The sequence below is a fragment of the Aristolochia californica genome, unplaced genomic scaffold, assembly GCF_029961685.1.
Source record: "Aristolochia californica isolate CCGP_79_NKW_82.1479 unplaced genomic scaffold, dmAriCali1.0.hap1 SCAF_12, whole genome shotgun sequence".
Classification (NCBI taxonomy): domain Eukaryota; kingdom Viridiplantae; phylum Streptophyta; class Magnoliopsida; order Piperales; family Aristolochiaceae; genus Aristolochia; species Aristolochia californica.
The window spans coordinates 17,678,524-17,705,894 of NW_027181793.1; the positions used below are offsets into that span (position 1 = coordinate 17,678,524).

At 36.4% G+C, this 27,371-nt stretch overlaps 1 protein-coding gene across 7 annotated transcripts; it reads right to left on the minus strand.

Annotated features, from left to right (window-relative positions):
• Positions 1–4,720: 4,720 nt before the first annotated feature.
• Positions 4,721–26,010, minus strand: LOC137946034 (probable apyrase 7). Of its 7 annotated transcripts, none has more exons than XR_011111043.1 (6): positions 25,750–26,010; positions 7,918–10,069; positions 6,695–7,020; positions 5,827–5,885; positions 5,546–5,584; positions 4,721–4,956 (listed from the first exon to the last, which is right to left on the minus strand). XR_011111043.1 is itself a non-coding variant. In XM_068792195.1 (5 exons), the coding sequence occupies exons 2-4, from the start codon at positions 9,899–9,901 to the stop codon at positions 6,722–6,724; spliced, it is 2,184 nt and encodes a 727-aa protein (XP_068648296.1). In that variant the 5' UTR covers positions 9,902–10,069; positions 25,750–26,010; the 3' UTR covers positions 5,521–5,885; positions 6,695–6,721. The 7 variants fall into 7 exon arrangements, 2 of the variants coding, with proteins under 2 accessions (XP_068648296.1, XP_068648295.1); XR_011111041.1 differs by having other exon boundaries at positions 5,546–5,580; positions 5,727–5,885; XR_011111039.1 differs by having other exon boundaries at positions 5,727–5,885.
• Positions 26,011–27,371: the final 1,361 nt, after the last annotated feature.

Consider the following 27,371-nt stretch of genomic DNA (forward strand, 5'->3'; position numbering starts at 1 on the left):
TGGATATGATTGTGTTGGGTTGTTTCAAAATGCATAATTTTTTTGTGCAAACCAATTCTCCCCCACTTCCAGGTTTACTTGAACTAATCATTTTCACCTTGGTTGGAAATGGGAAGGGTCTCTCTCCAGGGAAAAGGGTTGAGTACAATGTAACATTTTGAAGGACTATGGAAAGCATATGATAAATGAGATAGCAAGTTGTAAGGACAGCATAGGACCAATACAATTGTGGCACATTCATTCAGATGTAGTTATGCATAAGCAACTTCAAGTAAATGTGTATTTTTTATTTCGACAATAACATTTTGTTGTGGGGAGTAAACACATGATATTTGTTAAATGATGTTGACTTCACTTAAAATGACAGAAATTCAAAAGGCTTATATTCCTTGGCATCCAACCTAAAAGCTTTAATGTTATAGTCAAACTGATTGGAAACCATGAGATAATACTTCAAATCAATCTTTTATTAAAAATAACCAACTCTAGTATTTTAAGTACATTTTCATATTTTTTAATTTTATTTAGAGTTTGCTAACCATAAGTGTTTGGGGCATGTGTTTTAATTGAACTTGTGTGGTTCTAGTATATAGGTGTTGATTGGCATTACATTGTGAATCTTTTAACTCTAGGACGAGATCTCTAAGAGTGGAGAAACAATTTAAAATAGTAATTGTGAACCACTATAAACCTTAGTGTTGTGGATATGATTGTGTTGGGTTTGTTTCAAAGTTCATAATTTTGTGGTTCTCCCCCGCTTCCAGGTTTACTTGAACTAATCATTTTCACCTTGGATGGAAATGGGAAAGAAAAGGGTTGAGTACGGTGTAACATTTTGAAGGACTATGAAAAACATATGATTAAACAGATAGCAAGTAGTTAGGATAGCATAGGACCAATAAAATCGTGGGCGCATACATACATATGTAGTAATGCCTAAGCAACTTCAAGTAAATGTTTATTTTTTATTTCAACAACAATATTTTGTTGTGGAGAATAAACACATGATATTTGATAAATGATGCTGATCTTACAAAAAAATGACAGAAACTCAAAAGGCTTATATTCTTCGGCATCCAACCTAAAAGCTTTAATGTTACAGTTAAACTGATTGGAAACCATAGAATAAAATGATTAGAATAAAGATAATACTTCAAATCGATCTTTTTATTAAAAAAAACTAACTCTGGTATTGTCACCCACAAATATGAGAACATATTTTGAATGTGTAACATTGGAAACTTTCATTAGTCCCCAAACGTCAGAGTGCACTAAAGCAAAAGGAGTTTTGCTAACACCTCTAGAGTGAGAGGGGAAAATGTTTTGTGGTGTTTACTTTAATGATAAATCTCACGTGGTAAGTTTGTAACTATTTTTAGTGAAAGAACTATAGAATGTAAGGATGACAATGATGGATAACTTAGTCTATTGTGCCACTAAATAACCTGTTTCAAGGAGGAAGTTGTAAAAATAATATCCATATTATTAAAAAAAGAGGGACATTTTTTTTCATGGCCACTACCAATCACCAGTTTGGTCAGCAAATCCTGAAATAGACAATGAATAGAGTAAAAAGACAGGACGGTTAAATGTTTTAGTCAATTGACCTACAAACATAAGGCTAAGAGGAAACGTTGGAACAAACAAAACATTAGATAAATGCAAAGATGATGTAGGAGAAGAGGAACCAATGCCTTGTACCTTAGTTTGAGATCCACCGGATATGTATACAAACCTATTAGAAGAACATGCACGAAGGAAGATAAAAAAAAAAAAAAAAAAACCTACATTTCAAATCAAAATGCTCAGAGGTCCTAAGTCAATAATCTAAGGTGTAGAAGTAGTTTGAGAAAGATGAGAAAGCATACTTGTTGAAGATGAGGCAGTAGAGGTAGGTAGATTTTAGAGGACCTCAAATCCTCATCTATAAGGACCTATTTACCTTTGGTGCTCCTTCTAGCTTGGGTGCAAATCCAATAGTAGCTTGATTAGTACTGGCGCAACCTAGCTTACCATGCAACTTCCAACATGTATGAGTGTTCGACAATAGCATCAAACCCGAGTAATATTATTTGACTTTTGAAACGATGTACCATTGGTCCCACCTCCCAACTTTTGCCTCTAATATTTCTTCCTCTACTTCATTTGTTGTTGCTTCCTCTTCTACCTTGAATAAAAATTACAAATGTTTTACTAGGTATGGCTTTGTTTTAGAACTTTCACCAATATTCGAAGCATAGAGGCACAAATATCATCAAATGATGGTAGCGCAATTGAATTGAGAATGTGTTTTAGCCACTTCAAGGTAAGACTTCAATTTTTTTAGACAAATGGCAACAACTAAGGCTTCCCTCTACTTTTCCTAATTGCAATGTCCATGGAGCATGGTTGAGCCAATTTCCTCTCTTGCATAGGTCCTCTAAAACATGCAAAATATTCATGCAAGCTCTCCTCTTGTTTGGTGTTATACATGACTTGAAAAATATCATACAATTGTTGTAGGCTATTTATTAAAACTTAAATATAGTTTAACACAAGTCTCCCATATAATTTTTGTTGTCTAAGATGAACTATGTTATTGGGTACATATTCTTTCATGGCCAACTAATGAGAGATCTTTTTAAATTAGACATCTTCTTCATCAACTCAAGTGATTAGCCAAAAATTTTGGGTAGGTAAAGCAAGTCATGAGCCAAAAAACAGGATTTTAAGTAGTTGAATAGGACGCCTCTTAAGTCTCCTTCCCATGCATGTTTATGTAGCACTTTGTATGTTTATGAAACTCATGCAAACCAACAACTAGAGTTCTATTGAACAAAAGACTGTGTGATATGTTGTTTTCAAAAGGAAACTAATACTCAGCCACTCACAATGAAAGGAATGGAGTTTTTGTAAACTCCTATTGTTTCTGAAACAAAATTCTTCGAAGGGAAAGACAATCCAGCAGCTAAGAACAACTTGTGCAAGAAAAGAAGAAATTCTGGCTTCAGATAAAAGTTCTGATTTTTTGTGCACAGGAGTGAAAAAACATTAAAAAACATCAAGGGTGGGATGTATTTGGTATATAGACAACAACAAATTCCAGGAAAAAAGAATGATTTTTTTTTGCTGTTATGAAATTACAGCGGCAAATGATTTCAACAAAATACCAAAGAACATCCCTAGAGAAGGCTTTAACAAGCATAGACAATGAATTCCATACATTTGATGGGTTGGCATGAACATGTATACAAATCATCTACCTGCTCTCAATTTTGAGAAGACAATAGGAGGAATTAAAGGTGAACAAAAGACAAGTACTAATCTAGATTTTGGAGAAACCTACTTGTTTCTATGTATGAGCAGTAAAAAAACATGGAATCCTAGAATACCTGCTTTGATACCCTGTTGAAGTCGAGCTTGAATTTTCTTCGTACTTATGGGAAGGAGAGTGTGGAGTTGAAGTTGTCATTAGAGAAGGAAGAAAAAAACTAGGTGAAGAAAAAGGCCATGGAAAGACTAAGATCTTTTATTGTAGCCAACATGCAGAAAGGGAGATCAAATAAAAGGCGTAAATGATCAATGTTCTCATCCACCAACCCATGTAGAAGCCATCCCTATCAGACAAGGCCATCTCTGATTAGGATTTTTCCATGAAATGCACTCCAAAGCCATCCCTATCAGACAAGGCCATCTCTGATTAGGATTTTTCCATGAAATGCACTCCAAACAAGGCACTCAGCTTTGGCAAACTAGAAAGAGCCAAACTATGGCAGCAAGCAAGGAAGACCGAGTATCACCAACAAGCTTTTTATTGCAAAAAGTAACAAAAAATGCACCAAATCAATCTATCAAGCTGAGAAAATTGAAGGTAGACCTGGCCAACCTGAGCAATTTCAGTATTATTGAAGTAATGTCTAAAATATGCCAACTCCAGTTAACCCAATCAAAACTACCCTCAAGGAAAATGTCCAATTATAAAGACAGGGAAGAATAATCTTGAGAGATCTGTCTAGAACCCATATATGTTACCAGAATTCAATTTTTTTCTCCACTCTAGAACCCATATGGTTCCTCAATTGTTTTAACAATGCTGATAGAGTGGATGAATAATAGGATGATGGAATACCAACCAAACAAGACTGCAGAAGGATCAAATGGCCTACTTTGAAAATTAGTCAGCCCTTCCAAGTGGTCAGACACTTACAGAGGATTCTAGAGGACCAGATTCCAAAGAGACCTTTGGAATCTCCCCGGAGAAAAGGGAAGACCCACATAAGTATCAAGCAGAAATCAGCAAACTCCACATTTACCACCGATATAGAAAAGTTGAACCACAAACTTGATACTTGATCAGAGACCAACTCAAAGATGTAATTATTTCCAATTTGTCATTAAAAATTAAGAATAATAACATATCTAGTATGATCTTCACTAAGTCAATATCTTAACTTCAGATATTTGCCATTGACTTTACGAGTAAAGCTTTTAAGTATATAACCCCAAATCAAGCTATAACGCGTTCCCTAGGCAATGCAGACTTTTTATACATCTGCAGAACCATATTAGTCAAATCGGTGAAGACTCATACTTTGTGTATCTGTTGCAGCATTCAAGTTTAAGTAGAGAGCACAAAAAAAGAACATGAAAATGAGAAAGGGAATGATAAAGAGAGAAAAGAAGCTTTCTCATAGATATAGCAGATACCCAGTTCATTCACTAAACAATTAATTCTTCACCATCTTCTTTGCAAAAGCTTCTACAACTCATTCAAAAAAGTATTTTAAAAACAAAACAAAAAAACTTGTCCTTTCTCCCCCTATCCTCCCAATGTCACAACACTTGGATCCAATTCCAATGTTTCTGTTTACATGTGCCCGACAGTACATGAGTTTAAAATTGCACCAAAATCCAAACTATATGCAAGAACTGATGACAAATAATCTGTTTCTTCTGTTTGCATAACACCTGGAAAGGCTGTTTTAGATAAGAGCACATGATGCATGTCAACTTTTTTTCAAGATAGCTCTCCCAGAAATTATATCGCAAGCTAAGAATTTGTTTGTGTGTGTGTGTATCTTGAATGTAACCAGTTAATGGTAGAACCTTCAGTACATTGGAAATGAAAAATAACACCTGTTAAAAATTAATTACTAACAAGGAAACAAAAGCCAGCCGTGTTTGTTTCCCAGGGGTGTATGGGACACAATATCATTGTTTCACTAACAAGATCAGTAGGCAGCTATCTGCAACCAAGCGCGGGGTAATTTGAACCCTACTAATTTGAAACATTTTGAAATTGATCATTCCAAAGATATTGCTCCACAAAATTTCCCTTTATATCTTTTGTATTTTCCAAGACAATATGAAAGTCCCAATACACAGTTGGCATGCCAAAAATGAGAAATGCAGCTCCAGTATTTGAACAAATTAGACTGACATAAGTTTTGATTTTCCATTAACTTATAACCAGCAAACTGATTTGAACCTTCGAAGTTGGCAGTATAGAGAGAGGGAGAGACAGAGAGTGAGACAGAGTGAAAAAAAAAAAAAAAAAGTAGCATACCTGCTGGCCCTCTTATCGAGTGAATAATCCAATCACTGCCTGGAGAAAAATTCTCCAATAAAATTTAAGGTGAACTGAACAATAACTATGCTGAAAAAAATTTACTTCAAGAATGGCATGCTAGAATTTCAATCTATTAAAATAATGAAGCAATAAATAAGCTGAGAAAAATTATAATTACAATAATTGAACCATAGGAGCACTGCATTCAATGAGCATCTTTGGCAACAAAATTGGAATCACCACAAGCTCTCCATGTCAAAAAGAAACAACAAATGCACCTCATGTGATTAGTAGATATTTTTCTTTTTGCAGACTCCCCAGGGTTGTAAACTTGCACCTGAGACAATTATGTTCAATAGAAAATTTAGGATTTAAACCACTAACAAGTATGTTAGCATCCAATAAAAAGAGTATGACATCTAACAAACCCAGTTTTTCATTTCTGAACCAACAAAAGAAAGAATATAAATCGACTGGCCTTTGTCTTTTGTTTGATTATCATTCACTTTTTTTTTTTTATGAAATGTGAATTTTATTAAGAGAAACAAAAAGAGCTAACTCTAGACAACAAGAGATTGCAAGGAGGCTCCTTGCTTGGCTAGAGCATCAGCCACAGAATTTGCTGATCTAGGAATGAGAGACCAGAAACACTCCAAGAGATTTACAATATCCAAAACTTCAAAAGAAGCATCCTAGTGATGCCACAGAGGAGTAGAGGCATGCTGGCACCAACCGATCACCACCTTAGAGTCTCCCTCGATCAGGACAGGTCCGGAGCAATGATCATGAAAAACACAAAGCCCATTGAGGAGGTTTTGGAGTTCATTCACTTTCTCAATGATTAAGTGGAAATTTGAGTCATTCTCAACAAACATACTTACCATGAATAAATAAAATTGCCACAAAAAATTAGAGCAAAATGAATCAAATAGCTACAAGTATGCTATACAAACTCTACTTTAGGAACCAGTTCTCAGTACCAAGCAAGTGCATAGAAATGATGCTCACTCCTTTGTTTTTATTTATTTGTTGAAGTACTGTTGCTCTAAATTGAACAGCAGAAATGAAGGTAGCAGTAAGAGTAAATGTTTAGTCTTTTCCCAAAGCAATTATTTCTAAAATAATCCAAGAAATAAAGGTCCACACCTTAGTTGTAGCAGGCATGCATGTATGTTAAACATTCACGAGATGAGATTCTGATAGTGATGAATTAAGATCTTCCCTTGATTGTGATCTCCTACTTTGAAGCCGCATCTGACCTCTGTGGGGAGCCCAGGAAGAGCCAGTTCCATTGTCAATGTGCAGCTGTCCTAAGCTACCTGACGAATAACTGTGAGAAACACCACCACCTAACAGGTGTAAGGAATCAGTGAGTTGAATGCTGCTGCCTCCCAGTCCATAACCCATGCCAAATGGTCTTTTTTGAGAGCCTGCCACTGTCGGACTTAATGGCATCTTTGCTCTTCCCTCTCCTGAAATCCACACGGAAGCAAATAGTCTACTATGATTAATACAAATCATGATCTAAAAATTTAACTTTAAGCAATTAAGTATTTAAGAAGAAGAAGATGATGATGATGATGATGATGAAGGCATACTATTAATTGAATAACCTATGAAAATGAAATCTCTTTGGTGGTTAACGTTTTAGACAATTCTAGCTGATGTAGGTAGAATCCAACCAAGCCAATTCTTCCACCCCAGCTTCTCTCTTAAGTTTTTAGCTTGATCTTGATGATGAATGTGCACGGAGTACTGGACAATAGCTTCCAATGAAAGACTCCAAGTTATGCAGAAATATATAGGTTCTAGTGAAGGGACACAAGAAGCCGAAGTTTAGAACAAAGTGCTGCAGGGATCCTACTTGAAGAAGACAAAAAAGCCAAAATTATGTCCACGAGCCAAAAATAGACCCTTTTAAAAGCTCTGTGAGTGGTAAATAAAACTCGGATATTTTCATTTGAAGTAACAAGTTCAAAGTTGTCAATATCATCCTTCAGTATAAACTTATAGCTAAGTTTATTTTCTTTGCTAATTTAAGTATCATGTTTAGAAGTTTATTTGTTTTAAGAATTGTTCAAAAGCACTTAATTAGAGAAAAACTTGGATCCATTCAAGCACTGAGATGAGGTGCAACCTAAAGTTATCTGCAGTGCTACAGGAAACATAAGAAATTCGCAGTCATGTCAGTAGGGAAACACCTGACATTCCAAGCAAGCACACTCTTGGATTTAGATGACAAAAACAAAAGATGATTAATATCAAAAATTTTCCAAGATCATCTAGGTATGAAAAGTCGCAATTCAAGGATTCAGTAGAAGCAGTGAGTCCTTACATAAATTGATGGGACCACTTCAGAAAGGAAATACCTGTACTTATTGGACTCCACCTCTGCAGACGGAAAGGAGATGGAATATTAAGAACAGAACTCGTAGTTGAACTTTGGCTGAAAAGTGGGAGATAGGGCAAACGGGAAAGCCTTGGCCCCCAGTTGCTAATGCATGATAAAGCACATATCAGAAGTATCAATGAGAAAACTAGCAAACCAATTAGAACTGAAGGGCCCAGCTTTAAGGAAAATATCTTATAACTTCCCAGCTCCAGTTTGCTAGAAAAAGTTTGTCCAGCTTCCAGTAAAGCAACCCCTAGTGTCCAAGTAATACTCCCAGACCCCACAGTCACCTGGTTATCTGAAATGTGCAATCCCTCTCTCAACAATGAGGCAATATATGGTGCTCTAAAGCAATATTGCTCAACAAAAGGCTGTGGAACCACACTTTTCTTTGCTGTATCCCAGTTGCTCTGGCAGAATTCCTGACCCTTTTGTAAGACATCATCTAGGGTAGCTTCAGAGGTTAAGTTAAAAAACCGAAACACAACATAAAAGCCAGACATTGCATAGAACTGTCCCTGTGGCTGTGGTGAATTACTGGTAAGAGCACAAGGGTGAATTTCACAATCTATTCCAGATGTTGCTTGAGACCATTCAGACAAATTTACTGTTATTTTAGCAAGCGCACTACATTCTTCCCAATGTGGGGCCCCAAGCAGCTCAACAGATTTTCCAAATCTTGTCTTGCCTGTACTTCTCCCTCCAACTACTGGACTTCCTTCTTGGTTTAGTGAAGCACATTGGGAGCACATATATTCCTCTTTGTATCCTTGTTGTAAGCAAGGGTGCTTAATCACTATCTTTTCCTTATTTAAATCCAGTTCCTTGGTTAAAAACTGCTTCTTTAGGAGGTAAACCACTGACTTATCAAATGCATCATTTAGACCATAGCCTTCAAGAGAATATGCAGTAAGATGATGATCACTGGATCCAATGTTCAGACTTAAACTAGTGTCAGCACTCACAAGTCCATCAGTCTCAAAAGTGACTTGGAGTGAGGAACCACCCAAGTCAAGTGCACCAAATGTGGGTTTCTTTGGGTATGAACCCAGCATCCCCATGTTATAGTTAAGAGCTATCCATCCATAATATGCTTCTTCCATTCCAGAAATAATCTTAACCCATTTTCGGTGACACAAGAATGATGAATTTTTCAAAATGGACCAAGCCTTGTCAAGAAGCCAATCAGAATCTGAAGTTGGTAATCTTCGAACCCCAGCTGTGGCATAGAGAAAGAGTGAAGTGTCTTTATGAGCCTTTTTGGGTATTTGTTTTTCAGCCCACCTCAGAAGAGGTTTTATTGCAGCCTTCAACCCAGATACATTTCGTACAAGTTTATCGAATCCCGGCTCAGTTTCCATACGTTGGTAAGCCCGACCAGTTCGTGCAGCGGATTTCTTTTGAAAATCTTCAGGCAATGACCTCAAAGTAATTGGAAGACTCTCATGGCCTCTTTGGTTGACAGTTGACTCGTACACATAAGCCCTGGTTCCAGTACTTCCACAATCAAGTACAATATAATAATGTGAATTTTTATCAGTAAACTGCCTCCAAACTGCATATATCAGAAAAATGAACAGTATCAGGCAAAGAAGCCCCACCACGACTCGGACACACTTCTTCCTTGAAAAGGAAGCTGATGCTGGAGTCTTATCTTTTGAAAAACTAGCTCCCAAGGCCTCTCTTTGCAAAGGACGAATTGGTTTTGCATGAGATAGCCCATTGAATTGGTGATCAAGGTTGCCCTCTTCAGGGTCAAGTTTCCCTAACGTGGAGATCTCTTGGAGAGATGCAGAAAGTCTTAAACCAGATTTTTGGGTGGGTGCCAATAAATCAAACCGATGACTTGACCCTACTGGAGACAATAAACCAGGTAGAATAGATGCTCCAGTTGAAGAATTAGTTGTAGTAATACGGTTCACCGCAGAAGAAATAATGGAAGCAAGCTTACTTGAGGCCATTATTATGGCACTTGAACCCAAAAGAGAAAATCAGTAATATGTTCTTCAATTCATGGAACTTGTATCTTCCACTGATCACCCAAAATATCTGGAAACCGATACAAAAAGAAAACAAAAAACTGCTTCATCTTTTCTCAAAGACTTAAACCATCAAGTTACACATGTTCCCTGTTTGAAGTAAAAATTTCTTGTTAGTACAAGGGCTAAAATAATATATTAGAGAAAAAAAGGTAATAAATGGATCAGGAAACATAAAATATATAAGCAGAAGCATATGGTAACAACCAAGTTACACATGTTCCCTGTTTGAAGTGAAAGTTTATTGATAGTACTTAGGCTAAAATAATATATTAGAGAAAAAAGGCGAAAAATGGATCACAAAACATAAAATACATAAGCAGAAGCATATGGTAACTATGGAAAAAGATTTGTCACTTTTCACATTTCTCTCAATAGGGACAGGGAAAGCATTTAGGACTTGATATCCTAGATGTTCATGCAGCTTAAAACTTTTTCAATGATCGAGTCCTTCAGATCAACATCCAGATTATATTGTTTAAATTCTGCAGACAAATTTTCATCCAATCCCTGTCGTGCCACCATGATTACCTGATTGGTCATTTGATAGGTCACACCAGGACAATGGCTTATTCCAAACAATCAGTACACCAATTTGTAGTACACAGGTCATTAATCAGTTGACTAAAGATGGGTGACAGTGAATTTTGGGCAAGATCACCAACAATCCTAGTTCGAATCAAACTACCATTATTTAAGTATTGAGAGAGAGAGTAACAAAATGCATTCTTCAACAAAAAAGCACTAAATGGTGTTCATGTCAAAATGCCTCAACTAAAATGTAGCTAGATATTAATTTTTCAGAAGCTGAAGCAGTATTACTTGCTGTGACTTGATACTTTTTAGTTTTCCTTTTTTAACTCAGAAAAACAAAATATTTTTAGTTTTCTTTTGTTAGAAAGCAGTGTGAGAATTCATTCAAATGACTTGGGAGATACATCCAAGAAGAGTATGTCACCTTTTGCCCAAAAAATGTGATCCTTTTAGTCAGAAAGAGATAGAATCAGTGATGTGCAAAAAGCAAATACAAAATAATGATGTTACCAACCTGTTGTATACCAGGACTAACATACAATAAACTCTTCAGTTCTTTTGCACACTTTCTTTACCAAAGTTCTATCTTGCATTGTATATGGAATTTTTTTATCGAAATGAGCCTTTGTGCACAGGTGAGAACCCCCCCCCCCCCCCAGGCCGGTGACCAGAACCTACCCACCGGACATCAGGACTCCAGCAGGACTGCCGCCGTCACTTCTGACCCCAGCCGACGGCCCAACGAAGCATCACCGCACAGAAACGGAAGAGATATTTCTTCCAGACGAGGAAGAAAACCTCCCAGAAGGTTGGAAATCACTGAGCACCATTCCAACGAGCTTCCAGAGTCTTCGATGGAATATTACGACAATAGCTGGACAACAATCTCCCGACATAAGTAGCGAAATCACCTCTTCCGCTTCGGCTACAGAAAATGCAGAGTACCAGTCAATAAGGTTGTACAAAATTCTGGCTCGATTATCCGCATCTCCTCTGCAGTCGGATCAAAACTTTCTTTCATCTATGTTCCAGTAGAGACAATCTCCAACTTCAACGAGCAACAACCGAAGCAGATAAATCCCACAAACTCTGGTTGCGGGATTCGATTTTTCGATTCTCGATGACCACCTTCCATGGTCAAAGAGAATGTCGAATTGTACATCAATAACAAAAATTTGTGCTAGCTAAAATCTTCATACCCTAGGCAACGAACTTGGGTCTCGACTGGAAGGAACTAGCCGCAGCTCTCCGGAGCTTCTCTCTGGCGCCGTCTCCAACAAGGGGATCAGTCCCCTCTAGTGATGCCAGACAAATCTCCCCCCCCCCCCCCCCCCCCTTCCTTTCACGCGGAAACTTCCGAAAACATCCAAATCCCTCCAAACCTGCACCACGAAGGACTGCAAACCTTGGCCCGCTCCATCGTAATCTGCACATCCCCCGACATCGTCAAATCCAGCATTCTTCAATGGCTGATTCACGAACTCCACCTCCCCCACACACCCAAAACCTTCTATCTCAGCTCCCAAACTGGGCTTGTTCATTTCGGAACCCAGCAAGTCTTTTGCGGCTCTTGCTCTCACCCCCCGCACCCCCTTGGGCATCACCGGGATATCGGAGTGGTTCCCCTCGGCACCTTCCAGCAAGTACGGCCAATGGGCTACTGTCACCAATCTTCCTACTGAATTGTGGCAAAAAAGCAGTATTTGAGAGCATTAACTCTGAGTTTGGCTCCATCATAGCCCTAGACCCACTCACCGAGTACTGGCACCGTCTTGATGAGGCCCGGATTCTCATCAACCCTCTTCGTCCTTGTGAAGGGCATTATTTTCAATGCATTATTGTCGATAATGCCCAATTCTGGATCTGTATCGACTTTGCCGCTATGGAGGACTTCAGAAGTGTGATCTCAAGCACCACAGTTGAGCCTCAAGATGCCCCTCAGCCAGTCAATACGTTGGGAGCAGCATCTCCGGCCTCTGTCCCTCTCTAGCAGATTCGATCCCCCTCAGGCAGCCTTGTAGCTGGCACTGAAGCCATTCCCACTGACCCCCCGACATCCCTTCCCACCTCCCAGCAATCTCTTATTGTTTGGGAAGGCTTCCCCCCTTGTAATCTTGCTCTTTTGAGCTTTTGATTTAATAAAATTCAGCATCATTTAAAAAAAAAAAGTTCTATCTTGCATTAACTGTTACGATGAGAACATCACACACTCAAGATCTCAGTTTATCCAAAAACAAGTCTTGCACCTTTTCTTTTCTTCTTTTTTTTTTTTTTTTTTTGAAAATATTATACCTTGAACAACCTTAAGTTGAATATGTGCAGACAACTACAGCTCCTCTCATAGACCTCGCTATCATAACTTCAATCATGAAGCTTTTGAATGATTTTGAGTTTCCACATCTGCCAAGGGGTAGAGTGTTTTAAACAAATAAGACTAATTTAACACGACAACAACCATAGGAAGCTGAAAATAAACATAAAAAATATGTACATTGACTCCTATGTACATTGACTCCTATAGTAACATGTTTTCATAAAGTTTATTGTCCCTAAAGAAGTTTAGTTCTTCATACAATGCTTCAATTTACATATTCTATCAGAAGCCAAAGGGTCCATTTCCAATAGCTAGTCATGTAAATTTCCTTCGCTCTTTCCTTTTTGCCTCCAATCATACATTGCCTTTTGTATATCTCACCTTTTTTTTCTAATAAGTTTTTATAGTAATTTGAATTGCATTTTGTATATCTTACATTTTTATCTTCTAATAAGTTTTAATAGCAATTTAATATTTCTTTTTTTTCTTGCAATGTTATGGGAAGTATAATTTTAACGGAGGGAGGAAATCAGAGAAGAGAGAGAGGAAGAGAGAGTTAGTGAGCAAAATTGGGTGCATAACTGATACCTAGCTCAATTGTGGAAGAAAAACCTAAAGAATATGAAGATAGAGATAGTCACCCGGAGCAATTGAAACTATATAAAAGAAAAAAAAAACAGAAAAGAAGAGGACTGAAAGACAGCATCTTAGAAGGTTATTGTTTTGGAAAGTACTCAATTTTAATATTTTTTATATATGGAATATCAACATGTTCTACTTGTTAGGTAAAATGATAATATCTTGTTGTATTGAACATATAATCTAGGCTCTCTGGAAAGAACGGAATAGGAGAAAATTCAAATTCAAAACTTGTCCTGTTGAGGTTTTGACTGAGCAAATCTCTAGCCAAGTTTCTGTCTGGCTCCTAAATAAAAAAGAATTAAAAAAATTCAGTGATTCGAACTTCAGAGGAAACTGGCAGACTATCGTTGGGCTGTCTCTGCCCTCTCGCCCCCCATCTATGGCAACATGGGCCCCCCCTCCTCCTGGCACACAAAACTCAATTTTGATGGAAGTGTTATTGGCTGCCCGAGTCCAGCTGGATGTGGTGGTGTTATCCACAATGGAAATGGCAACCTCCTCTTCTCATATGCAGGCCCCCTCAGCAACTCAGATTCTACCACTGCAGAACTCTCTAGTCTTTTGCATGGGCTCAAAATCTTCTCTAGCCACCTTTCTTGTCCCCTTTATATTGAAGGTGATTCAAAAGTGGTCATCAATTGGTGCGCTAACCATGGCCAACCCCCGTGGCATCATTGGGATATGTTCAAAGAAATTTTTAATTTATTTTCTCCGTTAAACTGTAAATGGAACCACATTCCACACTTTGCTAATCACCTAGCAGACTCCTAGGCTAAGGCAAGTATTTCTCTCCAACACTTTGTTGTGGAGTCAGGCCCCCAAAGCTAGATTTGTAATTTCCTCCCCCTTTGTTTATCAATATACGCACTTTCATAAAAAAAAAAAACATGTTCCACTTGTAGTTCCCTAGTTAGTCAAATTAGGATAGTTTTCTTAAGGAAAGACTCTTGTGATTAAATTCCCTTTATTAGTTTCCTCGAAAAAAAAAACAGTTCCCTTTTTTAACTTTTTTTTTTTTTTTTAAATGATGCTGAATTTTATTATGAGAGCTCAAACGAGCATATTACATGAGAGGAAGCCTTCCCAAACAGTTCCCTTTATTAGTAGTCAATTTAGGAAAGTCTTAAAGATAGTAAGTCTATTATTAATAGTTTCTATCTTAGTCAGTGAAATCTTTTCTTAAAGTGGTTTTCAATTTGGCAAGTTACAATTAAACTGCTTTTGGAAAGTTCAGCCTTAGGAGATATCTATTATGATGATGTAACTTAATTGTGTACACCCATGGTTGTTTTAAAGTTGAATCTGTCATAAATTTGGATCAGCTTTGAACAATTAATAATAGTCTTTTCTTTCTTTTTTGTTGAAAATAATTTTTTAGTGGCTTTCTTTTCTTGTGCTAGCTACTACTAGCTACAAGACAGCACTTGTAAATTCAAGTTCTTCTCTTTGAACTTGAAAACCAGTAATTAATTAGAGTTGAGAAGCAAGTGGCTGGGTTACTCATATTTCAGTCTTGCTCCTCAGACTTTATTTCTGTAAATTTTGAAGCATCATTAACCTATCAGATAATGGATATCAGCAGTGCTCATCTCATCAGGATGGATCTGATGAAAGGGTAGGTCATAGTGTTGAAGAAGGAAGACCCATTTTCTCCTAGAGTTGCTTGTGTTTTTCCATCATGGCCAACATGGCATAGTCAAAATGTATCTAGATCAAAGTTGAGATGATATCTTTGGATTGATCAAAATTTGTGAAGAGAAAGGAATACTCTCGACTCCAATTCATCAAAATTCCAATGGAGATTTTGTACATTTCGTCATACTATTTAAACAGATACCTGATGACATATGTAATAGAGCCCTTAAAAAGCCTTTTAAAAAAAAGCTATAATAATCCTTAAAGATCTTTGTAGACAGGGAACACGATACTCTGGCTGTTGGTAGAACTTTGGGTAACATCTCACAAATACAGAATAGAGGAGATCTAGAAGGAAAAAAACTTGGTGCAAATGATGTCCCGAGCAGAACTTTTACTTTGCAATCTTTTATTAGAGTGCAAAAGACCTTTTCTGTGACCAAACCTAGTTGCAAAAGCTAGGTGCAACATTACCTTCCTCAGCCATCATTGAATCTGTGATCCATGGCTGAGGAACATCCCCCCAAGTTCATGCAGGAAACCTATAGTGACATGGTCTGCAAAAGAAAAGTCTCTCTCATGAATGACTCAACAGGCACTTGGTTGTTGTGAATCCAAGAAATGAGCCAAAGAATGAAGTTTACTTGGAGAAAAGTTTTGTTTTAACCATAAAATGAGATGAAGCAATGAAGATCTATTATGTTGGCTTCAGGAAAATTGGAATGTATTATATGATACTGGGTTGTCTTTCATGGGAAAGAAGAAATAGTCAATATCATTGATGAAGGTAGAAGATCTCTTGTTGTTAGGGGACGCCTCCCTTGATGTATCATCCTTTTCTTTGAAATAAAATTATCAACATTTCAAAAAAAAAATTGATGAAGGTAGAAGATAGAGATCATTTTTTTTTAAGTGAGATCATGTGTTAAAGCTCAAAGCCCAATTGAGAGGCATATTCACTGATTGGATATCATGGAAGCAGAAAAACACACCAGACAAGTCTGAGATGAAATCCAAATGGGCTCTGGTTCACTGAAGTGATTGTATGTATGAGGATTTAGAAGTAGCAGAAATTGAAGATGAATCAGTGCTAGGATGCATATTGGATAGAATTTGGGTGAAAATTTTCAGCTGTGATACTGTTTCCAAAAATTTTGATTTGTATTGCTGTAGTGTGATAGACAAATCTACGTAGTTAAGGAGGTTTTGATGCAAACACTCACTGGAATCGTCCTTCCTGGATCTGGATAAGAAGCAATCCGGTGCAAAATAAACGGATCTGACTCTGATCAGATCCAAATCCAGCCCAATGTTCAAGCTCCTATGTTACCAAATCATATGGAACTACTCCTATCAAGGTTAAATTTGGAAGTTTTAGATAATTCAAATCTCAATCTTGTGGTTAACGTGATCAATCCAGTGTCAAGGTATGACAAATGTGGTTCTATTTTGCAACCTGGTCAATTTAATAATTCAACAGAGGATGCAGTTTTAAGAAACTAGATTATTGGATGGTTATGGTGGCCTATTAAACAAAATTACCAAGAAATTCAAGATATGCACGCAAGGAACACTGATATAGAAGATGAAGATTTTGGTAATCGTTAAATTGCCTCTATTTGGGAGATCAGATGTGGGACCTCAGACAAACACACATGTCATTTGAAAGGTGGAGTTAGTGGGGTCAATGAAAGAACCCATCATTTAACAGGTGGGAACAGTGGTGCCCACAAGATAACTCATTATCCTAGTACATAGATGGAGACAGCAGTTGGGGCAAGGACTAAAGAGTCTCCATGGCAAAGAGCAGTGGGATCCACTGGCAAATCAAAAGAGTTAGGTGTGAGGCAGGGTGGACAACTCGAAAAGATGCACAAAGACCTATCATCCTTACATGAGCTGATCGAGGAAAAAACATCAGTTGCAAACCAATGGTGTGCCATTCATGAACCTCTTGTGACTACTGCAGATGAACATAATAGCGGATTCAAAATTGCTAAGAGCACAGTTATCGACAAGAATGTTCGGTGATAGGAATCAATGTTATGGAAGAAATAAATCACCCTGTAACAGAAAAAGAAAGTTGAGATACTACGGATTTCTGTCTGAAAAAAAAATATTCAGATACTTTATGTAGCATGAAATCGAAAGAAATGGTGCAAAGTAACATAAGGGGTCTTTTCATGAGGTGTGTCTCCGTGAACATTCGATAATTAGGTGCCTGAGCAAGAGAGAAATTATTAGAGAGGTGCCCAGCACTCAAAAACCATCCATATTCTTACAAGAAACCAAGACTGAAAGCATGATCCCAGCAATCTTTGGGCCCTTTGGCAGGCAGATTGGTGCATGGTAGACTCTACTGGTGCTTTGGGGGACTTAATTACTGTATGAACTAAAGAAAAGCTTCATCTGATTGATTGTCATCGAGGTGTTCAATTGTCCTAACAAAGTTTCAGAAACACTCCGATAGGGTAGTCTTCGCAATATGTAATATGTGTGGTCTGAAGTTATTGTGAAGAATTGTGGAATGAAATTGAGGATCAAAAACAGAGATAGGACACAGCTATCTTGTTTGGAGCAGATTTGAATACAGTTCATATCCTCATGAGAGAAGCTGTACAGTCTCACATAACCCCTAATATACACCTATTCAATAGCTTTATGGATATTCATGGCTTTCTGGACATTACACCTAATATATACCTATTCCATAGATTTATCAATACTCATGGCTTGCAGGAGATTCCACAGTGGGTGCTAGATTCACTAATTTCGTTTACCCTCTTGTATCTTTCTATTTTTTGTCCCTTTTAGTGCTTTTTATATATTATGTTCCCAGATGGTGCTAGATTCACTAATTTTATTTACCCTCTTGTATTTTTCTACTTCGTCCATTTTAGGGGCATTTTATATATTATTTTCCCTTTATATATGAAAATAACGAGTCTGGACCAAAGTCCATATAAGCTTGGGTGTACCCTAATTTCAATTTAACAATCTAATTTGAATTGAATGACTCAAAATTAATTTCTTGTTATTCTATATTTATTGTTGATGGCCATTTGAGATTTTACTTATTTTTATAAATTTTTAAAGATAAAATGAAAGTAAGGACATTTTTTATAAATTTGTAATTATAAAATAGAAGTAAGGACATTGTTGTAAATATAATTAATTAAATGGTATTTTTGTAAATCAAGTAACTTTTTTAAGGAATAAGAAGTTGAATATAGCCAAAGTTTACAGTACTTGAGTCTAGCCTCTTTTCCCTCAATGAAATTCTCATCATTCTCAAAAAAAAAAAAAAAAATCTTTATTTGCTATTCTATAGCTCTAAAAGAACTAATGAACAAATATAGCATGACTTTGGGGTTGAACCGGACCTGCCTTGGTATTGGTCCTGATTGTACATTATGCTGCACAAGCAGAAATTGGAGTTGAGCTACATTGTGCTGCACAAGCAGAATTTGGAGTCCCTTTCAGCTTTTAAAGTGATCAAGTCTACCACAATAGATTTAGGTCAGTATGTTTAAAATTCAAATTTGCTTCTATACCTTGACACAGCAATTAAGTTCAGCGCCAGAAGCAAAAAGGAAGACAAGTGTACCTCAGCTTTATGGTTATGGTGGTGACATGACACAAAACAAATCATTGATATTCAAAAAAATTCAAATGGGAGCGAGATCTAGACCAACCCCCCTAGATCTAAGTATTGGCCCTACCCATTTTCAACATGCCAAAAACCTTTAGCTGCCCACCTAATGACCCTCTTGAAGAGCTCTAGCTATGTTTCCAAATAGTCCTAGTTACCAAATGTGAACAGTATTCCAGATGGATATTCCACCCATGATACTTTGACAAGCAAAAAGAGCGCAACACATTGCCAACGCAGGCCAGTTGAATGACCGGAACTCAAGAAAAGAGGCATAGTAGGAAATCACAGCACTGGCTCCAAATATGCTTCTCTCCATATCATGACATCTTCTCCATGTCCCTTCAGAAACAGTTTTCCAATCAAGGAGAACCTCCTCAAGGTATTTAAATTTTTTTATAAAGATGTATATATATTAACAAGAGAAAATTTACAAAGAGAGAGGGAGCAGATCCCTAACAACAAGAGATTGCAGGGACGCTCCCTGCTTGGCTAGCACATCTGCAGCCGATCCTCAAGGTATTTAACTTGAAGCAAAGAACTCAAAAGTTAATGTTTCATCTCAAATGGTTTTGTAGGGAAGTGGGCCAAGGGCATTGTTCAGAATCCCCAGGTAGCTACCCAATTTCAACCACTTAAAGTTCACCTATCACTGCCTAAATTAGTAGCTAATCCATCTCAAATTGACCTGCTGGCTGAAAAGTAGGATTCTTTTGCACTCCATAAGCTTCAGCTATTACAAAGAGATTTTGGAAAATCAGCAAGTTCTTCAACAAAACATTCATATCTATTCATGATATTTTGTCTTCAAATATAGACTGACAACTTTATGGGCCTCAACCAAATTTTGAATATCAAGATAGCTGAGAAAGCAGAATCATCTGCTACAATTCATTCCACTTTCAGATTTTTCCAGGTAAAAATTTGAAGGCATTTGAAGTGTAAACACGGACAGGCAACTGTTATCCTAGGCAGCCCAAGCATATAATTGCAACCTCTTGCAAAACCATGGATGATCAATAATCTTTCTGGAAATAAGCAATAACACTCCTCAACCATTCAGCAAGAGGTGTCTAACCTAAATCTCACTCTCAACTCTCACAGAAAACTACAAACTTCAGGAAGAAAGTAAGACCTTTACAACCCATTAATCATTTCAATAAATCATGTCCAAGTATCACCCATCTCTATATAAACAACATAGGACCAGGCCCACTCTTATTATTGGCTGCCACTTCCCTCTACTCTTGTTTCTTCTCTGCTTGTTTCAACTTCTCTTTTTCTATCCTATTTAACAGACTACCTTATCGTAACAAATTTTATTATGCCAATTAGTGAATATGTCCAGTTGCCAGTCATGCAAACCTTTTCTCTTCTGTCAAATAATCTCTTACTAGTCTGCAGCTCATCTTGCGTGTTAAATTTTATTAGGTGAGCATGTTCTAGGAAGAAGGGAACATGAGATAAGAAAAAGAGAAGAGAAAGAGAGACAGCTCATTCACAAAGAGAGAGAATGAGAGAACGTGCGTTGTGTTGTTCCTCGTCTAGACACCTTTATTAATAGAGTGAAAAGTTTCCCAACAAACTAACTTTGCTTCCAATTTACCCAATTAAACCCAAAATATAATTTGCTAATTACACATAAAGAGATAAAACAAACTAGGAAACATCCTCTTTATTCCAGCTTTTTCCTTTAAATTTGTTTTCCTTGTGAGACTTGTTTTGCATGACATTAACCTAAGACTCCATGGAACTTGAAAGATATGCCTTGCATGAGACTCATCTTAGACTCCCTGATATGGTTTCTTCAACACTGCCCTCAAGCTGGAGTTTGTAACTTTAACTTGCAAATAAAAAACTCTTAGCAAATTGGCAAATTTCTCTAGTCCTCAATTTTCAATACTTTGGTTCTTTGGACTTCAATTATCCTCCTTATTTGGATACTTTTTGCCACAACTCAAAGAATCCTTCATGGTAGACTTTGTCAACTACCTCATTATTTATATTTTTCCTTCAATTATTCCCCCTCAAGCTGGGAGACAATGGTAATGATCCCAATTTGAACATAAAAATGATTTTAGCAATCATCTCTTTCATTATATCAAGGTGTCCCAAGAATAAGTAGTAAAGTGGACACTAACTCTCAAAAAGAGGGTAAAATATGGGTGACAAGTAAATAAGAAGAGTCGAAACCGACACAATGGATTTCGAACACAAAATAGTGATAAAAATCACTAACCAGGGTAATGCCTATCACTCAAAGGACGGTTGTAGCAGTAGTAGTAGCAGAAAACCCACTTAAGGGCAGTAGCAGAAAAGCCATAATGACCAAAAATCGCCCATATATGGGAAAAAAACAACCTGAAAAACCCGACAAGGGATTGGTCTTAAAAGGTAAGAGAGAGTCCAAATAAAAAAGAGATGGAAGAAGAAAGGTAAACAGAATAAAAAATTATTTGGGGGGGGGGGAGGCGGGGAGACCAACAAAGACATAATAGAAATATGAAAATTCAAATTTAACCAAAGAGAGTGGCCTCTTTTGACACAAAAAGGGGAAATTGAATCAACTTAGAAGGATTATAGTTTGTTCATGGCATATGAAATTTTCTTAAAGGAAGTAAAACAAAAACACTTGTATGCAGACAGACATTGTAGACAGAATTTAAAGGATGATAAATCAGACCTTATAAAGGATGATCGGTCAGAAAAAACGAGATAGACAAGGTTTATAACGTATGATCGATCAGACAAACCAGAGTGATCAATCAGACAAAGGGTAGCCGTGAAACCCTAAAATGTATGATCGGTCAATGCTTATAAAGGATGATCCTTCATACAAAATGCAGTTAAGAGAGTTTAAGATGTATGATCTGAGAACCCGACTGATTGATCATACATAGAATTGCGGGAAAAAAATGAAACTTCTGAATTTTTGCATTCCAAAGACAGATACAGTTATAGATGGGCCTAGAGGAGGTTATGAAACTCATGAAATAGTGTGAAAAAACCTTACTTCGTAAGTACAAGGAATCAAATAATGGAAAAGAGAGTTTGGCATGAGAATTGGAAAGCAAATAGGAAACTTGTCGAAACCAAATTGAAAGCTTGTTAAAAAGACATGCAAATCAGGGGACAGTAAGAATTTTCTCACAAGAGGTCAAAGAGCTAATGGGTGACTGGTGAAGGAATAAAATTCAGAAACCAAAGCAACTCTACTTTCCCAATTACTCAATTGCACACAAAATCAAAATTGCTAAATTAAACATAAAGAGACAAGACAAAACTAGGAAACATCCTCTTTATTCCAGCTTTTTGTATTGAATTTGCTTTAGACTACAAGAAACTTGTGAGATATGCTTCACATGAGACTCTTCTTAGACTCACTGATAAGGTTTCTTCAACATTAAGACAGGTTAGAGATTTTATATAACCCCCCCCCCCCCCCCCCCCAAGCGCAGCCCTCAACAATACAAAGATAAGAGCTTCTTCCTTTTGGTAGTATCTAATAGCGAACATCCTACTAATCTTAATGAATTTTTGTTGTTCTCTGGCCTTTTTTCAATATTTTAGTAGTTTAAGTTTCCCAATGATTGATGCCCCTATGAGTATAGCGCTTGAAAAACTCATTCTAGTTAAACATGTGGATGGCTCATTTTGCAATGCAACATTGTCAGTTGATACAGATTCCACATTTTCTTTACGTATCAACAATTTAAGGCTAGAATGATGCTAACCCTGAATTTTGGATGAGGCAAGCCAAAGAGACTGAGAAGTTCCATATGGTCTCAGGTAGTTCGAAGTAATGCTGCAACGTACATATGCATGTATGCTTACTGTTATTTTTTCTTGCCTGGTCATCCTGGTAGTCAGAACACTAAATTCCAAAATATCAGAACACCAGAAAGACTTTAAAAAGCCAAAACAAGACCAGCCACTATAAATATCAGTCATGGATCATCCTAGCCTATTAAGAAAGCATTTTTACATTTTGAATATAATAAAGAACACCCCATCTATAAGTATCCCATAGTCTCATTCACTTAGATAAATTAAAACAAAATCTAAATAATTTTTTGGTGAATCTCTATATATTACATACAGAGTTTTTTTTTAATGGTTATAGATAGGACAACCATAAAGGAATCAAACAAACTTAGAAAAGACAGCAATGAACCAAGATGATTTAACCGACTTTCTGAAAAAAATAAGGATGCCTTCAAGATCATTGAGCCTTTATGACCATTCAATATTTTTTTCTCTAGCAGATCCAGTCTCTCAGTTATACAGGTCCTCCACTACCGTCTCTAAAGCCTAAACAGAACAGACATTTTAATACAGCAAGACTGGCAGACATCCGAAAGACTTACAAATTTTTCCATGGGACAAACCCTTCCCAATACCGCAGTTAGCTGCGGATTTGCACCAGCTGGGCTATTAAGATTATCCGCTACAGGAATAAACAATCGGATACTTCACTACAAACTATAAAACAAGAACTACCTCAAGTTTCCAAAACAACAAATATTTTGCAGGCATACAACAGAAAATTGCACAAATCACCCGATCCGAAAGATTTGATCCTGACCTCCTGAGTGAAAGACAACTCGAAGATTTTCAAATAAATATTTTCACCGGTAGTTAGCAAAACAATGGCTCCAGCAGATGTTGCACAGGAAAACTAAAAGACAGGCGATCTGTACTTTGATCGAAGAATTGGAGGGAGATCAATGCAGAGGGAGTCAGAGGAAGCTAAGGAAATGAGAAGTTGAGAGTCAGGGGAGTTGCACGAACGTGTTTTTCCTTTTTTCTTTTTTCTCTTTCACTTTTCAGTTTTCTCAGTTAAAAATTGCTTCCAAATTCCAGCACTGACAGGAAAGCAGCAGACTGAAGTTACCGTTTGGATGGAACCCAGGGGCTGGCAGTATAAGGCTCGAGGGAAGCTGGCATGAGTCACAGACTTGAGTTATGGGCAAATCCAGAAATCAAAGTCACCAAGGATCATGTAAATGCATATTGAGAGAGAAACAAGTGAATTCAAGATTTCTTTCCCAAACAACGAAAGGCGGTGTATCATATTAAAAAAAATGAAAAAATATCTAAAAAAAAATTTATGAAATTTTTATATCTAAAATTGATCAAAATTCCTTTTAATAAACTCTAAAATATATAAAAAATAATTTCTTTCTCCCCTTCTTTAATGGATTCATTCAATATGGTATATCAAATAATTAAAATAAATTAATTAACCTCATGCAAATACCAAAATTCCACAATATATTTATATGCCAAAAATTTATTATCGAATTTTTCACTTCTAGTAAATAATTTTTAACGAATATTAATTATATAAATGTCCTTAATAAATAATGTAAGATTTCATTTACCTATAATTTATGCTTTTTACCGCTTTCTAATATACATTTTTATTTAAATTAAAAATAAATTATATGATTTCTAGATATAAAATCTTATGATTAAGGGTTTAATAAGGTCAATTTAGATAGTCTGGTTACTAACCAAAATAATGTTAGTAGATTTCAATAAAGAAGGGATTAAAAGAAAATTTTGTAATTTATTCAGTCTTATTAAAAATAAATTCAGCCAACCGGGTTTTAATATTGCAAATTTCATAGACGGTGTTTTAGACATTTTCGAAAAAACAACGTGTACAAATCTTGATGGATAATGGCAGCAAAAATAACTTGCAAATAGTTGATTAGACTATAAATTGGTCCATCAATCTACACATATGAAGGTAAATGTCAGAATCAGTGTTATAAAACTAGGTCTACTTCTTATAGATCCCATAGGAAGGGGAAAATGGCAAACTTGACTTAGTTTTTATAGTTCAACTGACAAACTATGAAAAATGTGGATTGAATTAGACTACTCTCTCCATTCCCTCTTTGAAATTGGGTCCATACTCTCTTCCTATGTCATTTATAAGGAAATAGGTATCTAGATTACTTTTAGTTTTTAAATATTTTAATGACTACATATAGAAGCCATGTGTCATGCCTAAAAGTTGTCACCACACCTTCTGAAGGTCAAACCACATTTAGTAATATTTTAAAATTTTGATGATTAAAATTTTCTCTCAAGTTTCTATTTATTTTCTTTTCTTCCCAAATTTCATCATTTTGTGAGAGAAAATTTATTAACTAACTTTCTCTCTTATTTTCTTTTCTCTCAATGATTCTCTGCTGCCAAACAACAGAAAATGACTCTTTCTCCCCTTTTCTTTTTTTTTTTTCTTTTCTTTTCTATGGGTTCCAAACAGGCCCTTAGTCCTTTTATTTTCACTCTAACTTTGACGACTCTAATTCTTACTTAGATTAGGATATTTCTAAATCCAAGTCAATGCTTACTTTCCCTCTTAATTATCTATTTATCATTTTCGTTACATAAAAATACCCTAAAAATCCCATATTATACTAATAAAAACTATTTTACACTTAAAGTTGTGACATTAGTCCTTCCTTCAAGAACATCAACCGATACGTTTGCATCTAACTGTTGTTCCATGCCCCTACAGTTATGTAGATGTCAACACCCGTTGAAGATCAAATGGCACTCTAGTTATAGACCATAAGTAGTCATTACTAACAATAGCTATAATTGTAAAACATCATGTTGCGACTGAAATAGCAGTGTAAGAAAATATGATAGTGGAAAGACTGGAGTGCCTATTAATTTAAATGTGCCTACTGAATCTCAAAACTCACAATCTCAACCACTGTGTTCACATGCGCAGACAAAAGATAATGACCAAGATACTGACAGTCTTTATTCTGAACATCCAGATCAAATCTTCTCTTTTTTGGCCAAGGGCAAGAAGCGATACAAGTAATAGTGGAAGAAAGTAAATATTTCGCAAATCGCACCGTATATAAGGGCAGAAATTTTAGAAGAACTCGGACTGGCAGAAATTTTAGAAGAACACGGACTGGCAGAATAAGGTTGAATGGAATCAAATTGGAAAGATCAGCTTACCTGTGGTCTATTTTGTGACTTATATTGGCAACGCCCAAGTCGGCTAGAGCGACGAACAATCGATGACGCTGAAGATGAACATGGTAGAATAGATTTGAGGAACGCTTGAAATACGAAAATTCCCTAAAAATAGGCAAGATTGCTTCGATTATATTGTTGTAGTTGAGAGAAGATTGGATTTCGGAGGGTAGGACGAAATGCCTCTTCACGATTCTGAATACCCGAAGATGAAAAACCCGAAGTCGATCTCGAAGTCGAACTCGGAGCTCCCCCTCCCGTCGCTGCGAGTACCGACAGGGATTTTATTTACCAACCGAGCCGGCTCGTGAGCTAGCGAACCGAACAGCGGTTCACTAGAGTTTGGCTCGGTTACTTAAACAAGTATGAACCGCGGCTCCAACTCAATTCGAAATGCCTTCAAATCGAGCTTGAGTTCGTGAACCTGCTCGGTTTGATGCCACCCCTAACTCATTAGTATCTTCAATAATGACAAAGTGTGGTTGACAAGAAGAGTAAGTTAATTGAGATAGTAATTAACAATTTAATATCATTTAGTAAGTAATGTAATGAATTATAAAAATATTAAATAATTTAGTAAGTTAATTACAAGTCTTATTGTTTATTTATGCATTATTTTAAATTTTTAATAACTTAATATTATTAATTCTGAGGGTTTAGACCCCACAATACAGTAAAGTGTGTGGTCACTACATACACTAAATTAATATCCTAAAATTCTTTATTATATTTATCTAATTATTTATAATATATTATTATTAAATTAAATATTTTATACTAATTTTTATTTATTTATATTCCTTTTAAATATATTTTTGGCTAATTCTCTTTGTAGAGGTTGTACAATTGAGTCAACTATGAGGATTGTTGCATGTGAGTCAGGACTCAGGATCGTTCGACACAAGTAGATTACCAATCCTAATTCCGGAAGTTGTTAGTCTTACACTACTAAGATTTATATTGGTATTTCATTTTTTTTAGGCAAACAAGTACTTGGTCATGATAGATCCACAAAACACTAAATTTATGCATCACAAAGCATTATAATATTATCTAATTATATATAACATACCATAATGAATATTTATTCCTATTATTTTCTTATTTTTTGAAAATTGTTTGAATGTTTTTTGTCAAGCCGCCCTATAGAAAGGTCAAGGGCGACTAGAGCGACTCGAGTTGATTCGGCAACGATGAGTCAGGTCCCCATTTTAAGTCGCAAAAGCATAGTACTAAATGGAGTTTAATGGTACTTTTGTTCTATGTTATTGTAGTTTATTTTTCTCAAAAGTTGAATAGCAGATGGGTGCTCTAGACATTTTCGAAAAAAACAACGTGTACAAATCTTGATGGATAATGGCAGCAAAATAACTTGCAAATAGTTGATTAGTCTATAAATTGGTCCATCAATCTAAACATATATGGAGGTAGATGTTAGAATCAGTGTTATAAAACTAGGTCTATTTCTTATAGAACCCATAGGAAGGGGAAGATGGCCAAGTTGACTTGGATTAGACTAATCTCTCCATTCTCTCTTTGAAATTGGGTCACATACTCTCTTCCTATGTCATTTGTAAGGAAATAGATATATAGATTGTTTTTAG

What these genes read in the sequence shown, in the direction of transcription:
- LOC137946034 (XM_068792194.1), bottom strand. Translation starts at nt 9,901, where the DNA reads ATGGCCTCAAGTAAGCTTGCTTCCATTATTTCTTCTGCGGTGAACCGT. An exon ending in GTGGAGTCCAATAAGTACAG is followed by an intron (nt 7,021 to 7,917) that starts GTATTTCCTTTC and finishes TGTGGATTTCAG; the next exon opens with GAGAGGGAAGAGCAAAGATG.